General features: G+C 41.6%; 2 protein-coding genes across 5 annotated transcripts in view; both read left to right on the top strand.

Annotated features, from left to right (window-relative positions):
• Positions 1–12,748, top strand: part of evlb (Enah/Vasp-like b) — a 43,467-nt gene extending 30,719 nt beyond the window's left edge. For 2 of the 3 annotated variants that reach the window (XM_023430026.2, XM_023430024.2), the window contains exons 4-13: positions 5,651–5,717; positions 8,717–8,784; positions 8,966–9,213; positions 9,387–9,484; positions 9,690–9,729; positions 9,967–10,018; positions 10,528–10,585; positions 10,676–10,736; positions 10,927–10,984; positions 11,833–12,748. In XM_023430026.2, coding sequence (XP_023285794.1) covers positions 5,651–5,717; positions 8,717–8,784; positions 8,966–9,213; positions 9,387–9,484; positions 9,690–9,729; positions 9,967–10,018; positions 10,528–10,585; positions 10,676–10,736; positions 10,927–10,984; positions 11,833–11,870 — 788 coding nt within the window. In that variant the 3' untranslated portion in view covers positions 11,871–12,748. The remainder of the gene's footprint in view (positions 1–5,650; positions 5,718–8,716; positions 8,785–8,965; positions 9,214–9,386; positions 9,485–9,689; positions 9,730–9,966; positions 10,019–10,527; positions 10,586–10,675; positions 10,737–10,926; positions 10,985–11,832) is intronic. The other variant, XM_023430025.2, reaches the window with a different exon arrangement.
• Positions 12,749–14,579: 1,831 nt separating this feature from the next.
• On the top strand, positions 14,580–20,575 carry yy1b (YY1 transcription factor b). 2 transcript variants are annotated; one of them, XM_023430027.2, is made up of 5 exons: positions 14,580–15,268; positions 16,644–16,806; positions 17,734–17,794; positions 18,275–18,433; positions 19,478–20,575. In XM_023430027.2, the coding sequence occupies exons 1-5, from the start codon at positions 14,728–14,730 to the stop codon at positions 19,658–19,660; spliced, it is 1,107 nt and encodes a 368-aa protein (XP_023285795.1). In that variant the 5' UTR covers positions 14,580–14,727; the 3' UTR covers positions 19,661–20,575. The 2 variants fall into 2 exon arrangements, with proteins under 2 accessions (XP_023285795.1, XP_023285797.1); XM_023430029.2 differs by having other exon boundaries at positions 14,581–15,268; positions 16,656–16,806.
• Positions 20,576–21,863: the final 1,288 nt, after the last annotated feature.

The following is a 21,863-nucleotide window of genomic DNA, read 5'->3' as shown; positions in this document are numbered from 1 at the left end:
TGTCATCATTCACATGACGGTCATATTTGGGGCAGGAGAACGAGTAGAAATTTCTCTGAGATAGCCACAAATTACTGTAAAAGACAGTGTGGGTGCAGCAGTTTATAAATGTAGCCAAATATTAATATGGTGCATATCAATAATGTAGTGAAATATTTGAGTGCAGCAGGCCATGGATGGATGTATGATCATTTAGACGGCTGATGCTCTGTCAGACATCTTGTCTCACAGTGTAACCAACAGTTTCCTACCTCCCTCATGTCAGGATGAAATAAATGTATTTTTCATCTTAAGCTGATATTTTTCTCTGACCATAAAGCAACTGAGGTTGTACAGTTTCCATGTGGAGATGCAGACATAGTGTGTGCAGAGGTGCAGCTTGTGAACAGGCAAGGCAGGAAACTGCTCGGGGCTCCAGGTTGTTAGAGGGGGGGGGGCTGCTCCCTCCGCATTAAACAACAGTGTTCTCAACTATTTTCAGTAAAGTCTGCAGATACATAAAAGATTTTTTTTTAAGTTTAAAGATAATTGAATTAAAATAAACAGACAGTAACTCCCTGGTTTTATAGTGTGGGTTATTTACAATATGACAACATTTAAGTTATTCAGTTATTTATTTAGGTTTTTATTGTTCTTTATATCTATTTTTGAAAATTCGACTAATGTGAACATTTGGAATTGAAAAAAAATGTATTTCGATTTTGTACATTTTTTGGTTGGTGTCAGATTATCTATTACATAATTGCGATGAACGCTGATTGGAGGGTGGAGGGGCCCCAACAGACTCTAGAATCGCCACTGAACCAACCAACCAGGAACTTGTGCTGCCTGATGAATCCCTGTCTGGACTTGATGGCTCACATATCTCAGTTAACCATAGACAGACAGAATGCTTTCTTGTAGTGGTTGCAAGTGTTTAGGATTCAAACATCTTGCCTCCAGTTCTGATGATGGTGATGATGATGATGATGATGATGATGATGATGATGAGGAGGAGGATTATGTGTCAAACCCACTGATTTCCAATGTGAAACAGTCGTTTAGATTTTTTTGAAAGCATAAATCTTTGTCAAATCTGAGTATGATCCTATAATTGGAATGAAAATCTGACTGCAGGGAGTTTCTTTGTTGAGATTCCACGTTGTATTTCATCCCTTCATTTCCTGTCACCTCTCTATCGTCTCCTATCAACCGCGCTCATGAGTCTTAGAATATAGATCAGCTTCATCTTGACACCTAGTCCCCTCTACTGGGCACTTTGGGATATAAGTCATGACGCAGCATCCACAGCAAATGGTATCTGAATACATATGCTCACCTACAGTTTTAGCAGCAAGCTTTTTAGACTGACTGTCAAAGTGAAATAAAAAAAAAAAAGATAAAGGTGCACATCTATCATTCTTTAATCTACCACAGACCTTTGACAAAAGCACAGGTGTAACTAATAATGGTGGTATTGCAGTCTTATCCTCTTTAGCTCTGTGTGTGTGTGTGTGTGTGTGTGTGTGTGTGTGTGTGTGTGTTTCAAAAAGAGAGAGACAGACTAAATATAAATTAGAGAGTGACAGAAGTAGAGACTGAAAGACAGAGTGAGTATCCCAGCTTGCCAGTCATTACTTCAGCAGCAGCCCCCCTCAAGCCTCTTAATTAGAATGAGTCATTGAGAAGATCTCCCCCGGGTGCCGTGCTAGAGAGCAGATCTTTTCATCTGCCTAATAACACGGGAGGGGGAACAAAGAGGCTCGAGTGACAGCAGCCAAACACAAGTGCACAACTACACAAGAGCAGGATACACACACTTGACAGATAGATAAACTGATAGCCTCAATGTTACCGGCTCGCTGCAACACACCAGTGACTCCAGCTGCATGAATCTGCACACATAGGGGTATTTGCACATGTGACACACACCCACTGCAGAAAACACATGCACCATGTGTGTGTGTGTGTGAAAGAGAGACACGGTTGGCGTGTTGCTTCCTATTTTCACTTCCCCGCATGGTAAAGAACATGGTTTCAGCACAGCCGTGTGTACATCTGGTGTACTCCTTGTAAAGCAAAGATCAGGATGATGCGTTGGTCCCTGCTCTCTGATAAGCAAGTGTGACGACACCCTCTAGTGGTAAGGAGGTCACAGCCTGACCTTTGTCCTCAGTACAATACTGAGATTGTGGTACAAGTAATGGGCACTAAATTCACATATCAGTGTTTGGGATTATACCCGTGTTTTCATACTGGGATAGCCGCAAACACAATTTGTGAAAAGGCAGATGTGAATGTGTCGACCTTGTAAATTCTGCTCTGCTGTTGAAATAATGAGCTGATTAATGTTTGAGTTTTCAGGTTTGATATTTCTTCTTAAAGTCATTAATTGAGTCAATATATTGAACATGTCCTGGTGGCAGCCTCACAAAGAGCATCACTCTCTGTTTTCTATTTCATATCAATCCGTATTAGGTATTGGGAGATTTTGTGGCTGACAGTTATGCTGAGTAAGCAATTTTAAGACCAAATTCAGTGTTTTAGTAACGTGTGATGGCCGTACAGTTTTGAGTGAATGAAACAATTTATAGATTGAATTTTTGCTGATTGAAACAGTGTTTGACACAAATGTCGACGCAAGGTCCATTTAGTAGTAGTTCAGGAGCTTTTGATCATGTCACACAGTCCCTCCCAGCAGGTGGAGTTGTCTTGGAAATAGGCTCAGTCTGAACCAGGGATACATGTGGATCAGCTTGCTGTAATATCTGTGTGTGTGTGTGTAAATTGCATGAGGCCGCGCCGCCTACAGACAAACCCGACCTTTTGAAACATTAACCATGATGCTCGCTGCACTGCTGCCGCCTGAAGGTATGGATTACAAGAAGATGACAGATGATACTGTGGCTGGGTGGAGGAGGGGAGAAGGGCAGGTGAGGAGCGGTAGAGGGGGAGGTGATGGAGGGGTAGGAAGAGGAGGAAGAGGAAGAGGAAGGGTAGCCGAAGGCGAGAGATGGTCAGCAGGGAGTGGGTCTGTCAGTGTCTCTGTGTCTGCTACGGACGGTTCCTCTTCTTCAGCATGTCATGTAGGTAGTAAAGCTGTGTGTGTGTGTGTGTGTGTGTGTGTGTGTGTGTGTCTGAACCTCTGCGTGACTATCCTTATTTAAATTTATGTGTGTGTGTGTGTGTGTGTGTGTGTGTGTGTGTGTGTGTGTGTGCGTGTGTGCACTTGGTACTTTAATGGTTGCTGTGTCCATTACTACGAGTGTACTACTTTGTACTACTGATTGGACAGTTAGTGCTGCCATCAGCAGATGTTATAATTTTACACTACATTCTACATGAGAGGAAGTACACGTGATCTTTATGACTTTCAGAAGTCTGACAGGAAGGTGTTTACATGTACATATTTTTAAGTTAAACTACACCTCTGGTCTTTGATGGCTGACAGTGACTCCACAGTCTCTGATGCCTTAATGCTAAATATTAATTCTGATAAATTACACTGTGGCTTAGGTAAAAGGAAAATTGCTGACTCCAAATCTGTAAATATAGTTACTTTACTTGTTGTTTTTGGATAGAACAGGCATTTTGAGCTTTTAACCTTGTGATGCTCATCTCTCACATCTTCTTGGCATTTTAAAGATTAAATGATTTACCCTCTCAGACCCTGTGCCAATGGTAATCATCAAACCAATATTGGTCTCAACCAATAAAAATAAACTGTTTTAAAATCTGACTTTGGCTTATTAACGAAGTTCCAAAAACTTGTTTAAAACAAATTTGAACATATAGAGTAAGTTGCAAGTGAACAAAGTAACGCCATGATAACAGACCAGTATGAAAGACAGACAAAAGGATTGACCAACATACACTAAACTTTATATGCTCTGTGGGATTTAAAGTCTGCTTAGAAGGTACCAGAGCCTTAATTGGTCTTAAATTGACTGTTGATATATGACATATATGAAAAATCCCCTTGGAAACAAAAAGGTCTGTAACTATTATAGTGGACATGACCATGTGATGAATACATGCACTGACATAAAAACTACAGTTTCATTCCTACATTTAAATTCTTATTAGTGAAAAGATCAGGCCTGATAGCAGTTCACTGATAAAATAATAATCATTATTTGCCCTGTTTGACACAAATATTGACGTGGAAACAAACTTGTAATTCGTTTGCATGCCTGTTGTGTCGGTGTGATCGTGTGTGTGTGTGTGGGATGAGGTATCTGATAGTAGGCATGAGTCAGGTCTTTTGTAGTTCTGGGTTATTTTGGGGTTTCTGTTACTTGATCAATGGCAGCCATTAGCACCATCGGCTCGCCAGAGAGTCACTTCCATTAGAGATGTGGGCAGTGGAGAGTATCGCCAGTGAGTATTGACCCTGAAAAGGGCCTGACTGTGTAAAGCAGCAAAACTGTAATGTAAGGGACACCTTTCATTAAACAGGAGGGTTACAGGGTCTTTGGCAGGCGACCCAAATGAAAGACATTTTGTACTCTTTGACAACAACTCTCCATTAGCACTTAGCAACAGAATAAAAGTCTTTTCACAGCAAGCTTTCGCCTTTGTTCCCATAACTTTAAAAACGCCAAGACAAAAATGCGAGCGTAAATTCTGAACCTTTCTCCTGAAGTTGTTGTCAGGATGAACAGTGGAGATTAATATCGTCCCAGGTGAGTTCAGTGATGTGAAAACACTCGCTGATTCACTCTGATTTGATTGAACTCCCTGAGCTGACGTTCTCTTGTCCTCATCGCGTCTTTAATTAATTACGCCCTATCTGGCTCTCCATCTGCAGGTCTCAATCGTGATGTTAAACAGATTACATCACGAATGCCTTGTAGCTCATGTCACATCATAAGCAAGAGGGGGAGATACTAGAGACAGCCACATCTCTGATCATGAGCCTCCTCTGCCATTTCTGTACATCAATAAACTGACTTCAGGTCTTTTAACATAAAATTGCTGGATTTACATTTTTGCTCTACTAGAGTATTTTCAAAAAACATGTCACAGGTTTGCCTGAAAGATATGGTGAAAAAAATCTCTCCTGCCTGTGAACTTTGACCCCAAGAACACATGTTACAGAAGCTGATTTTGTGTGTGTGTGTGTGTGTGTGTGTGTGTGTGGTGTGTGTGTGTGTGCTTGTTTTCAATTTGGCATTTAGGTGAATTTAACATGTCAATATAGACGGATACCCAGACAACAGTGTGTGTGCGTGTGTGTGTGAGATGGGCGTATTGTTTTCACACAGCGTTGAGAGTCAAATGGAGCATCATGTATCTCTAGCAGAGCATTGTGGGTAACAGCAGTAAACAGAGGAGCAGTGTGGCAGCAGGGCTAAGCACCTCTGTTTTATGAGCAGTAGCACTGGATTATATTCTGCTTGCCTTCGACAGTAACAGTGGATGAATCAATTTATGTTCATTTACCTAGAGTGAGGGATTAATATGCTTTTCATTCCACATTACTCATTACAGAGGAAAGAGGACATAATGATCAACCGCTATTTAATTCCCTGTCATTTGGTGGTTAATTGTCTTGACTGGCACTAATATTAATTAACATTACACAGCTGGTAATGGATTATTGAGGCCAGCTTCACTTTATCTGTATGTCTTTTTCTCTCTCTCTCTCTTCTTGTATTTGCATCTTAAGGTCCAGCTGTCCAGCGCCAAGTCCAGAATGGACCGACTTCAGATGAGATAGAAGCTCAGAGAGCGAGGTAAAATTTATTAACTGAGAACATACTGCTGAAATGGTTTGCGTACTCTGCAACATTAAACCTGTATTAACTGCCTCCTGCTTGGCGGCGGCAGATACCAGCTGTAAACACAACGCTGTTTGCGAACGGTTGCTAATTTAATTTGAACCAACATTACCGTTCATGCCTACCATGGTGACCACGGGTAACGGGGAATCAGGGTTCGATTCCGGAGAGGGAGCCTGAGAAACGGCTACCACATCCAAGGAAGGCAGCAGGCGCGCAAATTACCCACTCCCGACTCGGGGAGGTAGTGACGAAAAATAACAATACAGGACTCTTTCGAGGCCCTGTAATTGGAATGAGGACACTTTAAAATCCTTTAGGGGCTGCACGGTGGTGCAGTGGTTAGCGCTGTCGCCTCACAGCAAGAAGGTTTCGGGCTCGAGTCCCGGCTCGGCCGTGGGGTCTTTCTGTGTGGAGTTTGCATGTTCTCGTGCAAGTGTGGGTTCTCTCCGGCTTCCTCCCACAGTCCAAAGACATGCAAAATGGGGACTAGGCTAATTGGATACTCTAAATTGACCTTAGGTGTGGCTGTGAGTGTGAATGGTTGTCTGTCTATGTGTTTGCCCTGCGATGGACTGGCGACCTGTCCAGGGCGTACCCCGCCTCTCGCCCGAAAAGATGCTGGGATAGGCTCCAGCCCCCCCGCGACCCTACTAGAGGATAAGCGGTAGAAAATGAATGAATGAATGAATTACCGTTCATTTGAAGTCCAATATTCATTGTCCTTTTCGCTCTGTTTTCGCTCTCCATCATGTGAAATTAGCAAAACTGTTCTCACTGTGGCAGAACATTGTGTGTTCCTGTAGGATCCCATCACCCATAACAAGAAGCTGGTTGAAACAGCAGGTATTCAGGGCCTTTTAAATAAGAAGAGGAGTCCTGGAGGGAAGGCAATGCAACAAAAGCACAGGAGCACATTCAGAGCGACACTCCAAAGACTGAGCTTTTGAAAAAGATAAAGGCTTTTCTGCTATATTTAGAGCTTCCCACCAGTGACATTTACGGTCTGCTTCCAAAAGGTTTACTGCTGAGCCCTCTTGCATTTCAGAGCAGGTACGGCGGCTCATTCAGGACATTTTACTGAATTATCTCCAAACCAGTGGCTGGACTTTAAGTGAAGTCAGTCTGAACGGTGGTGTGGTTAGGGTTCAAGGTAGAGAGTGCTCTCCCATGTGTCTGACAACCTGCCACAGAAGAGAGAATATGAACTGTAACAACTGAGATCAGTAAACAAATGCCCTTAGTGACTTTTATTCTTGTTCTCTTTCATCCCTCTCCTCCCATGAGCACCCCTCTGTCTCCCCCACAGGACTGACTCCCATGGGGGCCTTTTAAAAAAAACAACTCGTGGACTTTTTTTTCTGAATCACAGCGGCAAATTGACGAATCGAAAATAATGAATGAGTAGTATTTAAAATGACGCTTGAGGCAATTTCCATGGCTTACTAAGCGGCCTGCGTTTCTTCCACTGTGGCTACTATTCCTTTTTCCCCTTCAGAGACAGACGCAGGCATAACTAGGTCTTTGTTGCTGTTTTTAAACCTATTTCAGCGCAGCTTTGCTTCATCCAAATACCAAATGCCAGGGCTTAAGAGAACAAATATGATGGGAGTTACGTCTCTATCTGATCCCATGTCTGCTAAACTGTACCTCAGGCACAAAGGATTACAGCTGTGATTGTGAGGGGAGATTGTGTGCTTATGTGTGTGGGTTTTTGGGTTTGTGCGTGTGTACGTGTGTGTGTGTGTGTGTGTGCGTGTGTGTTAGCGGACGCAAATTAATTTGACTGAGCTCTCTCCAGCGGTAGCGAGGCAGTATTGCTCAGCAGCTCCGCTCCTGCTGTGTGCGCTGCTGTCACGTCGGGGAGGTTGCTGGCTCAGCACTTCGACACACAGCTGGAAAATTACACTTCCTCTCCATGAGCTGTCTCCTCTCTCTCTCTCTCTCTCTCTCTCCTGAGCCGTGACATACATATGGTTCTCACATCAAAGACGGAGATGTGAGGGAAGACGTGGACGGGTCGATGGGAGAGGTGAGGTGGAGAGAGGAGATGGACGGAGATGAAGGAGAGAGTGCGTTTGGACAAACGAGGAGGAAGATGTGTACTCCATGCTGTGGTGGTAAAAGGGAAACTGTGCAGCAATGTCAAAACATTATTCAAGATGAGTAGACACTGACATCAAGTCATGTAAAGTCTACAAACAACAAGTCAACCTGCAGCACAGTGACGGAAACAAAGAAAGTCATCCCACCTGCCACAGTTAAGATGCAATTTTGCTCAAAATATGAAGCCATGGAAACTAAAGTTGCTCTTAAACCTAAGCAACATTTCAGAAAATTACCCATTTTTTCTTTTCAGCTGGAGGAGACAAAACAGCAATTATGCTTTGGCTTGTAAGGCCTTCATTAGCATCAGTTTCACCAGTTTTATTTCTCAACAATAAATCAGTAATAAGTTACAATAAGCTTCTACAACCAACTCTGCAGTTCCCCTCGGTTACAGTATGTGAAGGAATTTAGCATCTTCCAGCTCCGCGTCTTTTCGGTTTTACAGCCCACAACTTTACTGTATAGTTTCTGTCTCACTGCTCTCATGAGCATCATTTCCAAAAGGCAGATGTTTTAAGTAGAATAACTCATAAATCAAGACACCTGACCAGCACCAAACTACAGAGGGTTTTGCAACAAGGACGTTTGGGGACAACTGACCATAAAATGTTTCCACTTTTTAACATAACGTGCACAATGGCTCGGTTGATTGCTGGATTTGAAATCTTTTGAAATCACCATGCTCTGGGCCTGCTGATGTTTTAGATTCCTCGTGAGGACTTCTCTCCGGCGGCCACTGTGAGATCGTTGGCTGAACTGTTCCTTCGGGCCAATGAAATGACACAGATAAGACGTGGCATTTGTGATATTAAGTGACCAGCTGTGTTTCCTTCCTGTCCCTTTAGGCAGATGATGGAGCAGCAGCAGCAGATGCAGGCACACATGGAGCGGGAGCGACGGTCCTCCAACTCAGGTATTCACATGAAGGGCGCAGCTCGACTGACATTTATATAGTGAAATTGTTTTTCTAATTCAAAATAAAACCTGTTTCCGTCATCATCTAAGTGCATCTGGACCCAAATCCTCATGAGCACAGGTCCATATAAAACTGAGTGGGTTTTTCTATGTCTTCACATGTCACGCTTTCCCTCCAGGTTCTCCTTTCCAAGGCCACCCTGCTGTGCTCTCTGTGGCCCCACCAGTAGTACCTCCCCCAATGAACATGGGTGGCCCTCCTCCCCCTCCGCCACCGCCGGGACCTCCGCCACCCTCAGCAGGGGCACCCCAACCTCCTCTCCCGCCGCCACTACCCATGGGTGGAGGGAGTCACGCGGATGAGCCCCCCGCACCAACAGGACTCGCCGCTATGATCGCTGGAGCCAAACTGCGCCGCGTTCAAAGAGTGAGACCGCGGTTTATCTCTGTGGCTTTGATGTTTTGATGAAAATGCCCCAAGTCACTCAGGATATAAGTGGATTATTTCTACCAAACCTGACTGACGTACTTGAAAAGTTTTTCTATTTGTACATATCAGAAAGTAACAAGTAACTCTTGACTCTCTCCTCCTCTCTCCAGCCTGAGGACAGCTCTTCAAGCGCCAAAAACGAAGCCAACCGAACAAGCGGAGGCAGCGGGGGACTGATGGAGGAGATGAACGCTCTGTTGGCACGAAGGTCAGAGCAAAGAACTGAGAAAACCACAAAACCATTTTACACCGATATCCTGCAGCCACATTTGACAATAATTGGTCATTGAAGTCTTAAATCAATGTGCGGTTCAAGATTAATTTGTGATTATTACATTCATTAAAACTATTGACAATCATGGATTTTCGATGAAGTGCCTTGTTCTTATTTGAGGTTTCTTCTTTCCCCCCAGAAGGAAAGCAGCATCAGAGAAGCCAGACGACAGCCAAAATGTGAGTGAATGGAAAACAGTGATGGTTTGTAATTCATGAGGCTAGTCCTCGCTGTCTTTGTCAGAGAATCAGATTTTTTTTTAAACTCTGTTGTTTTGAGCAGGTGGGATTAATAAATGCTACATAACATGCCTCAAATGACAGTGTCCATGATTTGGATGATAATAATAATACTACTACCTTTGATGGTGGTTGGGGTACAGATGCTTATTGAATGATTCCCGTCTCTCTCTTTAGGACGACCCAAATTCTCCGTCACCCAGCACCCGGGGAGGACAGAATGCCACAGGTGGGGAAGACTGAGGACAGTAAATATATTATAGCGATGCAAAGTTTTGTGTAATATTCTGTAGGTGGTGCGTGCATCTTCTGCCGTCTCAGTAAAGTCAAACATATTCGAAATTCACACGCAGACACACATGTTAGTCGCAGCGGAAGAGCACATCGTTTTTCACATTTAACAGCAGCAGCAGGCTTATTTGGACTGTATGTACTAAATGTACTGTGTGTATTATGGGAGTTGCATTGTTACAGAACAGGGATGACGATTCTCGGTGATACAGTGTAATGGAAGTATCATTGAGAGGTGGATTGCTCAGCCGGGCTTCCACATTGTTGATTAAATCTAGACACCAATTTCTCTACCAACAGCAGAGTCACAAATGTAACCCGGCCCTGATGTAAATATGTATGCATGTATCCCTTTCCAGCCTGGCTAAATGTTGTCAGTTTGTCCTCCTGTCTATCTGAGGTTGTCAGTAAATCCCATCTGATCTGTGGTGCTCCTTTGTGGTCTAGATGGTGCAAAGAAGCCGTGGGACCGAGCTAACTCTGCAGACAGGTCAATGGTTTCAAGGTGAGAGCTGGAGGTACCACAGCTTGTTGGATATGTCTGTGAAGGAGGATAACAGCAGTGAATCTAATGGAGAATGTTTTTATTATGCAGGGTACGACCTGTGGGGAGCGGCGGTGACACAGACTCGTTAGACCTCGATAGAATGAAACAGGTAAAAACTAACTCGCCAAAATGGGCTTTTAATCTTCCTCTTGTTTTTATGTGACCACTTTGCTGTCAAAAATCATTTCCCAAAAGCTAATTTGGATAGGAAGAAACAGATTGTATTTTTCCACAGTAAATAAAGAAATGTGTGATGCATTATGAACACATATGTTATTTATTTGTTTGTGCTTCACCAGGAAATCTTGGAAGAGGTGTTCCGTGAATTGCACAAAGTGAAGGATGAAATCATTGATGGTATGTTTGATTTTTTCCTGAAACACTAAAGCAGGGTAATCAATCAACATTTAGGAACGCAGTCTCTGTCCTAATTTACACTAATGAATGTTTAATTGGAAAACCATCCAGTGGGACGGTGAGCATTAGGTAGTTATGTGGAGTTGTGACCACTAGGTTGCACTAGAATCCCAGAAAACTGAATTCTGTCTTTTCATCAAAGCCTACAATACATAGAGGAGCAGCAAAAGCATCTTTAGATAGATGATGAATCAACACTCACAGACATGAACAATATGAATACCTTGACTTGTTACACTGTTAGTGAATATTATTATCACCTGATTAGGTAAAAATTTGCCAAACAACTCACATGAATGTTTGTCACATTTCCAACCAGAGTCATTTGTATAACATTTTGAAAAGGTTAATAGATAATGTAGCCAAATAGATTCTCCAAATATGATAAGATTAACTTGCATGTAGCTAAAACCTCCTGAATAATGTCATCTTCATTTCTTAGGTCATTACATGAACATATTATAATATAGTAATATAACTGTACAACAATATTATAGTAACAAATGGTGATAGAATACAAAATAATACAATCATTGAATACAGATTATATTAAAGTCACTGCAACACATACATTATTATAATAAATTAGAAAATAAGCCTGTTAATTGAATAAATATTGCAATGTTGACTAGTTAAAAATATGTTAAACAGCACATTATAGAAATGTTTATTACATTGACAACCAATGTGCTATGGAGGGGGGGGTTATGTGTTTATTATTTATAATACTTCTATTCCCATCTATTTATAACACATATATCCTGTTCCTATGTTTTCTCTTGTTACAGCCATTAGACATGAACTCAGTCGAGTTAGCACGACATAATCTTTCAGAGCCACTCCTCGACATGAACCACCTTTTTGAACCATTGCCCCTGCAGCAGCTGCTGTGGCCCTGAAGAGGAGGAGAAGGAGGAAGAAGAGAGGTCAGGAACGGAGGCCCAAACTGTGACATCAACTCATCCTGTTCAGCTGTGGTGTTGAAGCAATGCAGCAACGTTGATCTAACACCTCAGACATGTCTGTGTAACATTTGGTTTGTTTGTGTGGGGACAAAGATGTGAATGGGGCACACTTCTCGCACTGATTACTCTGATTTCTTAACATTTCCTGTCTGTTTGTTTGCCCAGTTCGCCCCTCTGTCCTCGGCCTAAAGGAAAATGGATAAAACTCATATGATTTTATTTGTTTTGCTTTTTTCACAGGTTTGTTTTAAACATTTTTTTATTATTACTATCATTTTCATTATTACTACTATCATTTTTATGATTGTCAATGTAATGTTAATATGAATAGTAGTAGTGTAGTGAGTACAATGGTAATAATGAGGAAATGATAATGAGAATATGATAGTAAGGATAATGTTGGTAATTATTATTGCACATTATTTTATGTCCGCCTTTTGTATTTTATATTGGTTCTTTTCATTTGGTTTCATTTTAGATACACTTGCGAGCACATCCAATTTTTTTTTCTCATTATTTGACTTGGAACATTTTTTAAAAAAAGGTTTTTTATCCTTTTCGCCAACACAGCTATGTGTGGAACCATGGCAGAAAAAAACAGGCTCAGACCTGAAACCAAGGGTGGAATAAACTTCTTTGGATATTGCAATCGTATAAACAAAAAAAGAAAAAAAAATTAAATAATACACCAGAGTATTTGTGATCATGTTGTTAATAAAATGTTTATTGGCTGCAAGGATATGGTGAAGTATTGTTCATTTTATTCTCTTCTTTTATGACAAAGTGCTTCCTAGTTTGACAAAAGAAAAAGAAACGCACTACATTTAAAATGAATTCAAATAAAACTGTGAACAATGTCTTGGATAAATGAGGCCATTTCCTTCCTTTTGTGTTTGTTTGGTGCTATTTTGATGCCTGTCTGGTGCTTTTGTCTGACTGCAATTTCTCTCTCTTTTCAGTTACATTTTTTTTAACACAAAACCCTGTTTTTATTGAGTAGGTGCCATAAATTGCAGCTAGTGCAGCACAAGTGTGAAACATCAGAGCTGTTTCTGTGCAGCCTTATTGTGTTATCAGAGTGTGGCACACAGTGTAGGATGCTGTCATACTAAACTACCCTGCAAGAATATTTGCTAAATAGATGCAAAAGATAAACCCCAAAAATCTGTTGATGTATTTATTGAGTATTAATTAGCCCAAAGTCTTTGTCATTGTTATCTGTAAATTCCTTATGAACTGGTTATAATACTAAACAGATTCAGCCATAGATGTGGGGCCTGTTCCTAAAACGCTGCAGGCTTCACTGTTAGTGAAAACAAACCCACACAAAACCCAGAAATGACTTTTAGGTTTGACAGAAAAACAGAGAATGTCACTTGCAGGGTTGCTGTTGCTGTTTACAAATATTTATAGGCCTATAGTTCAAAGTGGTTTGGCATTAAAAGCAGAATCCACACTGACTTGGAGACAGGGCAGAAAACTGCTGCAGCACTGTTTTTCGTACAGCGCTCATGGCCACACCCTAATCAGTGATGTCACAGCAGGTGTTTGTTTGCTGGCAATGGCAGAACACCTACTGTAACATTACTGGTCGAGATGTGCAGCAGCAGTGCAGCAACATTTTCTACCACGCGAGATTCAGCATTGAGTAACTATTTACAAGGACAACACTGAGTAATACACTTCTACACAGGAAACAAAATATGAGAAAAACTTCAATAAATGAGTGGAGGGATACAATAGGTAAAGGGCATGAGGGGTCACTGAGAAGATTGATGAGTGCGAGAATGATGTAAACCATACTGTCTGCTATGGCTTTCACAGTCACCAGATCTCAACCCAACTGACCACTTGAGGGAGATTTTGGTCTGATGTGTTAGACAGCACTCTCCACCACCATCATCAAAATACCAACTGAGGGAATATCTTTTTGAAAAATGTGTCACATCCGTCCAGTAGAGCTCCACGGACTTTATGACAAGGGAGAATTGTAGCTCTTCTGGTGACTATTTCATGTTTGTTTTTGCTTTAATATGTCACATGTTGAAGTCACATGACATATAACTAATAATAAAAGCTGAAAATAAATTTTGTGTCTTTGGTGAAAAATGTTCTACAGTAGGCTTCAGGTTGTAGATGCTGGACAATCAAAAAGTCCAATCAGGACCAATAAAATCAATCAATAAAGACCAATCAATAAGGTCAGTTTAACCCCTATCTATTACATAATTTTGGGCTCTGGTCATTTGTGATTGATATTGGCTATTTTGGACATTTTATGGACAAAATTGTTGTTCGATTAATTGAAAACATAATCTATAAGTCCTATATATCAATAGTCAAACAGTTAGCGCCTTAATTCCTAATAGAAAACTCTTGTTCACTTAATTGACTTTTATTATGTTATTTACCCGTTAAAAGACTGATGAGTGCTTTTACGACAAAAATAACTAAACCTCATGTGTGCAGAGTTTTACCCCAACCCCAAATGCCACTAGAAATATTATGATGGGGTTTACCAAAGTCTCGCGATGTTTCTGTATGAGAGCCCATAGTGGCGACGAGAACTGGCGTGGGCCGGAGTGAAGAGTTGTTATCGAAGAAGAGGGAGAACAGACAGAGGCAGGAGCAGAGCAGGGGGTGTGTGAGTCTGTTTGTGAGGTCCCAATAGGAGCACAACACGGCGTGAATGAGAGAGGCAAGCTGGCGGAATTCAACATGGCATCCGGAGATACGCTGTACATTGAGACAGACGGCTCGGAGATGCCGGCCGAGATCGTGGAGCTCCACGAGATAGAGGTGGAAACGATACCGGTGGAGACTATCGAGACCACAGTGGTCGGCGGGGATGACGACGACGACGACGGGCAGCCCATGATCGCGCTCCAGCCGCTGGTCACGGACGACCCCAGCTCGATCCACCACCACCAGGAGGTGATCCTGGTCCAGACCCGGGAGGAGGTGGTCGGCGGGGATGACTCGGACCTGCACACAGACGGCGGCGGCGGGTTCGAGGACCAGATCCTCATCCCGGTACCGGCTCCGGGGGTGGAGGACGAGTATATTGAGCAGACTTTGGTGACTGTGGCTGGGAAAAGCTCAGTGGGTCGGGTGAAACGGGGAGGCGGCACTGGTGGGAAGAAAGCGGGCAAAAAGAGCTACCTAAGCGGCGCGGAGGCTGGTGGAAGAAAATGGGAACAGAAGCAGGTGCAAATAAAGACACTGGAGGGGGAGTTTTCTGTTACAATGTGGGCATCGGGTAAGTAACGTTAGCCCAGCAGAGTCTGTCAGCTCCGTTGTTAGCCGTTGCATGAGGCCTCGTTGCCAGGGCGTTGTCCTACTGCACCAGACTAGTTCCTGGAGTGGTCCGTCGCACCGCCGTGAAAAGCGACAAATAATGCAAGTTTTCGATGCAAAACCCTACTGCATCACATCGAGATGTTTTTGTTTTGAAGGGAGGCCATGTTTTAGGTGTTGCTGGGCGCCGCCATATTCCCCGAGAATAGTAAGTATGGCGGCGGCCCCGAAAAAATGGCGATAGTCGCGGCCAGGCAGAGATGGCGGCGGTGCTTGGGGGAGAGACAGACAGCTGGGTTTGGGATATCTGCAGGCCGCAAAACAGTGGCGCACTTACCGCACAACAGCAGTTTATGTAGCGCCGGAGAATTGTGCAAAGTATGTGAAAGTTTAATATGCGTGAAAATTTGAGTCGGGTTCTGTTTAGCCAGTAAATGATTTAGCAGTTAGCTCTGGCTGCTGTTGGTGGTAGTTAACCAGACAGCTTTGCGTCCGCATTACGCTAGCTATCTCTGTACAGTGTGAAGGTACTGTGTACACAGTAATATTGGCCAGAAGGTAATCCATCATTACTATTAGAGGGCTTAATTAGGAAACCTATAGCTTATGTTTCCTGAGGTTGCTCTTTATTTCACCGCCAAATTGGAAAAAGCTGGTTAACCTATTCTTTACTGGTAATAAACCAGTTCATTTTGATTTTGAGAGAACACAGCTACGATCTGTAACTATTTTTAGTGCTCTCTGCTGGTTGGCAGAGAGTAGGGGGTCATCTTAATACATGAGTCGATCATTAGTGCAAAATTATCAGCAAGTTAAAAATGTTTAGTTATTGTATATGTTGTAGACCTATTTAAGTTTTTTTCATATTATTTGATACATTGCACGTTTGCCATGTTCTGTTATCTCAGTCAAGGCATGAAGTTTTTTGTGTAGCATTTGTGTTTGTGTTCGTGCAAAGTAATTCAAAGCGATTTACATAATGCATTACATTAAATTAAAAACATCATACAGGTAACATTTTAATCAGGTATTATTGGCACCAAAATTGGTAATAATCATTTGTTTTCTAAATTTTTTACACATTACAGTCTAAATTACAAAGTAAAAACTGCAACATCGTCAGGAATAGGGAGCGAACTACAAGTAAATATCTAACACTTGATGTGTGAAAATAGGTCATCTTTTTATTCATGTTATTCCAATGTAATTATGCAACAATAATGTGACTCCAAATATATCCAGAGGAGAGGCAGCTGCGGATGTTTTCAGCTCCCTCAGGCTTGTAGCTAGGGAAATACCACTTTGTTATCGGTTCAGTCTCTGTAATGTGTTTCTAGATGACAATAAAGACATTGACCATGAGTCAGTGGTGGAAGAGCAGATCGTCGGGGAGAACTCCCCTCCAGATTACTCCGAGTACATGACAGGGAAGAAGTTGCCCCCTGGTGGCATCCCGGGGATCGACCTATCAGACCCCAAACAGCTGGCTGAATTTGCCAGGTGAGTGTGTGTTGGGGTCTCTGCATCACTGTTCCAAGAAAGTAAACACGCTTGTTTCCTTAGAAAAATGACTGCTCGTGGACAACAGTGATGAATTTGCTAAATAGATGATGTTAATAAACCAGGTGGTGAAATATAGTGTTACAAAAATGGCTCTGACAGCAATCAGATATCGTGTTATTAGAATCTGTCAGACAAAAACAAAAAAACATTATTGCATTTATTGGAATTAAGTGTCTTTGTTTTTGCTGTTTAAATATTTGAAATTAAAAGGCCACTTGCTAAAACAATACATAAATATTTGGAATAAGGAGATCACAGATAAGAATGAATAAAATAACTGGTTAATTAAACCTTATGCACAAGGTGTGAGCAAGCTGTGTGTGGGGTATTTATTGGGGAAGGTATACCATTGATATGTCCAAACAGAGGTGTCTAAAGGCTCCTATTCCATTGTAATGTGTTATAAAATTATGAGTAGCCGTAAATCACAAAACGTGTATGCGGTGCTTCTGCCCACACATGCCTGTTTAGCAACTTCCAGTTATATTCATTATTGATTATTCATGTATTACTTTGTCGTTTAATCGTTTATTGTTTAAAATGTTGATGAATGATGATTAAAATTGTTGCAGATTAGTCCACAACATGTGTTAGTATTTAGTTGCCTTGTAAGTACAGGGAGGAATCGTTTCACTGTGTTTTTCGTTTACTGTAAACGTGTCGTCTGGGGTGAAATGTCAAGCAGGGATATTTGTACTATAACAGACAGTCTCTTACTGATGCCAGTTATTGATTAACTGAGAAAATCAACATTAAAACTGGACTAGCAGTTGACATGGGCCTCTGTGTTAAAGGGATGGCCTTGAGCAATTTGTCTATTTTTGTTTGTTAAAACCACTGACTGTGTTCTTTTTTTCTTAACAGAATGAAGCCCAGGAAAGTCAAAGAGGACGATGCTCCCCGGACGATAGCTTGCCCTCATAAAGTAAGTCTGACACGCTGTCCTCAAAGGAACCTGGTCCCTAGTTAATTGCTCCTGATAGGGTTAATCGTCTGTGTAATTGGAAGAAAAAAAAGGTTATTAAGAAGTAAAGAGAGCACTTGAGTATTGATTTCCATGTACTCACAAGAACAATCAGGCTTTATCTGAACTCTTCATGTTTAGCTAATGTAAGGGGTTTTACTTTCTCTATGAGCCATCTGCTGTTAGTGTATGAAGCTGTTAACAGTACATTACCACTTCAGGGGAAGGATAAAGCAGCTCCAATTCTCTTCAGGGTTTAAACCTGATAAAGGTTAAAGTGATACAAAATAATGAGGACACTTGACATTTAGATGTGTATACATAGAAAAAGAAAACCCTTCAGTGCATCACTTCAGAGTTTACAACCCTGCTGCAAACATTACATTATTTGGTCAACTTTGCTGTTTGTCAACTTTGTGCTGCACTTGCTTTGGTCCCCAGGGCTGCACAAAGATGTTCAGGGATAACTCAGCCATGAGGAAGCATCTCCACACCCACGGACCCCGTGTTCACGTCTGCGCCGAATGCGGCAAGGCCTTTGTTGAGAGCTCCAAACTCAAACGTCACCAACTTGTTCACACAGGGGAGAAACCCTTCCAGGTCAGCATCTGGACTAACATCACACTTCCCTACGCACAGATACACTTGTACTATTTTTACATTTTAAGCACATAAGCTCATCACACTTTGAAGTCAAATTCAAGTTAAGGGGAATGGGATAATAAGTAATTGCTCACTTGTAAGGTTCGACATGAACACCCACCAAGTACCAAATGCAGTAAATCTGCAGTAAAACTTTGTCCTTGGATGATAAACCACTGGCTGTAACATTTCAAGACTTTGTATGAACTCAAAGTTTGAGACTGTGTCCCTGAAATGCTCTCATTATTTGAATTTACTCTCTGTAATTGCTGACATATGTCAATCAAGATGAAATATTTTGGCTGGTATTTTTGACAGGTAAATCACTTCATTCATCACCTTAATTACTGTTGCCATGGCAGGCGAGCTCTCTGCTCTGGCACGTGCGGTTTATAGTGATAACAGCAGCAGATTTACCATCAAAACTCCTAGTCATTTTTTAAATAATAGGCCAAAGATAGACCAGCTGCATGTCCCAGGCAAAGAGTCAGTATCTTCACCAGCTGATGGCAAAAGGGACACTCTACTGTTCTTGTATTGCAGTCTAGAACTAGTCAGTCCTAGTATTATAGTTATGATAAGGAAAATGGTAAGATGAGACTGTTATCTTGTTCAAACATAACCCTGTTTGGCTGCTTAGGTCTGTTCTTTATATTTTCAAACATCATGTTTTCACTTTTAACATCAGAAGAAAAAAAGGCTTTTGGATGAGGACTAACTGATGTGTTTGGCAGACATAATGTTATTTTGGGTAGCGCTGGCTCGGGTTGCTGGAGTGTAAACTTTCTAGAATAGATACAGAGCAAGACAGATCTGCTAATGTTAGCCTACGCTTTGATGGCATCTAGGACTGGCTTCCACAAAGTAGGGAAAAACTGCACACCTGTTTTTAATGTAACCCATAACTCCACATTGCTAGTAGTTGATTAGGGGAGAGGTTTAACAAAGTCAGAAGTTGCACACAGTGAAAACTAACTCCCCTGTTCCTCTCATTTCTTTCAGTGTACCTTTGAAGGCTGTGGGAAAAGGTTTTCTCTGGACTTCAACCTGCGCACACACGTGCGGATCCACACTGGAGACCGACCCTACGTCTGCCCTTTCGACGGCTGCAATAAGAAGTTCGCCCAGTCAACCAACTTAAAGTCTCACATTCTCACACACGCCAAAGCCAAAAATAACCAATGAGATCCCGTCCACCTGCGTCAAGCCACACAGACGAAAAAAAGAGCATCCTAGCGGCACACGTGAAACCTCTTTTGAAGACGGAATGAAAAGCTTGAGACTTACTGATTTATATGAAAAAGAATCTGACAGATTAAAAGACTTTAAAAACACTGAAATTCAGCTAGTTTTCCTGCGTCCCCTTTCTTCTGCTGTCATATTGGATGAGGAACACAGTGACTATTCCCCAAAGCCCCGGCCAACACAGTCCCTTTGTTTCTCCAGTGGCACTCGGCTGCCAGAAGATGGAACCCATGGACACATCAGAGACTTATTTTTACCAGAGTGAGCAGAGAAGCAGCAATCTATTAGTATTTTTATTTTCTCGCATAGCTTTTATTTTCCTCAAGTGTGCATATTGTACACTTGACTCAGGCTATGTTTAGTAAAATTATGATTTTTTTTTTCCTCTTGCATTATGAGATCGTACCTACTAAAGGCCTCAGCCTTGTTTGACCTGTTTCACATGTATGAGAAGTTTAAAAACAGCTGTATGTTTGCATTTCCATACCCTCTTTGGTTGTATTTTTCTCTAACCACAAAATAACCTTGTATACTTGTATTGTATGGCTGTATTAAATTACGTAGACATAGATAGAGGTGTGATTTAAAGTGTTAACCAATTAAACTTTTAGTCATGAGTTGCTTTATATTTTCTATGAACTGTCTTTACACAGATGAATGAGTAATATAAACTTACTCACAGCCTGTCTCGGTTAAAGTATCTGGAGCGTACATTGAATTGACTGCGAGACCATCACTTTCTTTGTTAGAATGTAATGTACAGACGTCAACCATTAACTTCCTTTGTTGATATTTACACCCATGTATCTCAACTGCCCACAATAAAATGGGTTATTCTAACCCTGTCGAAATACACTACAAGTTTTTACTAAGAGGATCTTTTTGACTGGCCAGTGATACTGTCTGTGTTGGATACAAGATGCAGCAGTAAGTGTTGCCCAAAAATGCTCTTGTTCTAGCATCATCCTGTATAATGCAAGAAAAAAGTGAACAACTTTGTGTCTTGAACTGATAAAATAAGGAATTTAAAGACATAACATTGGGTTAACCATACTTTTCAGTTTTATGCTATTTTGGACATTTTGACAAGATGAAAATTGAGAAAATAATGGGCAGATTAACAGATAATGAAAATAATCGTTACCTGAACAGCTGTTATTATTACTGACAACAGCTTTCAAAAGCATGCTCTCATGTTTTACATTTCATACCAGTCATGTTTAACATATTTGTTTTTTTGCTTGGGACAAAAACAAAAAAGAAATCTGTATCCTGCCAAACAGCAACTTTTTAATGCAAAATGCAGCCACGTCCATTTCATTTGACTTTGAATGCAGCGCTCTTTGTCACTCAACTCTCACCACTCAGCTCTTCGAAATTCAAACTACGCCATTGAATGCACCATACACACAGACAGATAATGAGATGATGGGCGAGAGATTCCTCAAAAGCCCCTTTCCTACCTAGTTTACCTCCCGGCAGACAATTCAAAAATATGTCATCATTAGTGGAAACGACTACATACATACAGACTATTTCCTCTTTTTGTGTTGTACATTACACTCTTACTCTATATTTCTGAGACAGCTAATGTTAGTAGCTAGTCTACAGATAAAAAAATTCAAGTATGTGTGATTTGTACTAAGTGGGGTTAAACACACAAAATTCATCCTCTGACTCTTCCCAAGTATGTGTTCATGTTTTTGTACAGAAATTCAAAACCCAAATGTAACCTTCCAAAAAGACGAATCGAGTGTCTTAGTCCATATTTAACCGAGAGTGACAGACTTTGTAAAAGCTGCCTCAGCTCGGAGGGATTTCTCTCCGTCCTTCTCGGGTTTCCACTTGCAGTTTTGGAGTTTACACATAAATCTATTCCCTTTTCTGCTCAGCCAAGCAGGATTAGCTCAACTGTCGACCTCAGCATCCTGCTAAGATCCTGCTCTTTGGTCTGATTCTGGTCATCCTGCTGCAGACTCCAACCAGCTCCTACTGCCCCCTACTGCCAACAAGCTGTAGTTACCCCAAACTGGAGACAGCGCTGTCCATGGTGCTGATCCTCAGGCAGCTCAGAATATCATCATGCCTGTGTGTGAGTGTATGTGTTTGTGTGTGTGTGTGTGTGTGTGTGTGTGTGTGTGTG

Source organism: Seriola lalandi, unplaced genomic scaffold (genome assembly GCF_002814215.2).
Source record: "Seriola lalandi dorsalis isolate HSWRI2012SDOR001 ecotype SW California unplaced genomic scaffold, Sedor1 jcf7180002054901, whole genome shotgun sequence".
NCBI lineage: Eukaryota > Metazoa > Chordata > Actinopteri > Carangiformes > Carangidae > Seriola > Seriola lalandi.
Note: the sequence above shows the minus strand (reverse complement) of the source record. Positions and strands in the feature narration are given on the sequence as shown.

Coding starts and splice junctions, on each gene's coding strand:
- yy1b (XM_023430027.2), top strand. CDS start 14,728: ATGGCATCCGGAGATACGCTGTACATTGAGACAGACGGCTCGGAGATG. Junction 17,795..18,274: donor CGATAGCTTGCCCTCATAAA/GTAAGTCTGACA, acceptor TTTGGTCCCCAG/GGCTGCACAAAGATGTTCAG. Junction 18,434..19,477: donor CAGGGGAGAAACCCTTCCAG/GTCAGCATCTGG, acceptor CATTTCTTTCAG/TGTACCTTTGAAGGCTGTGG.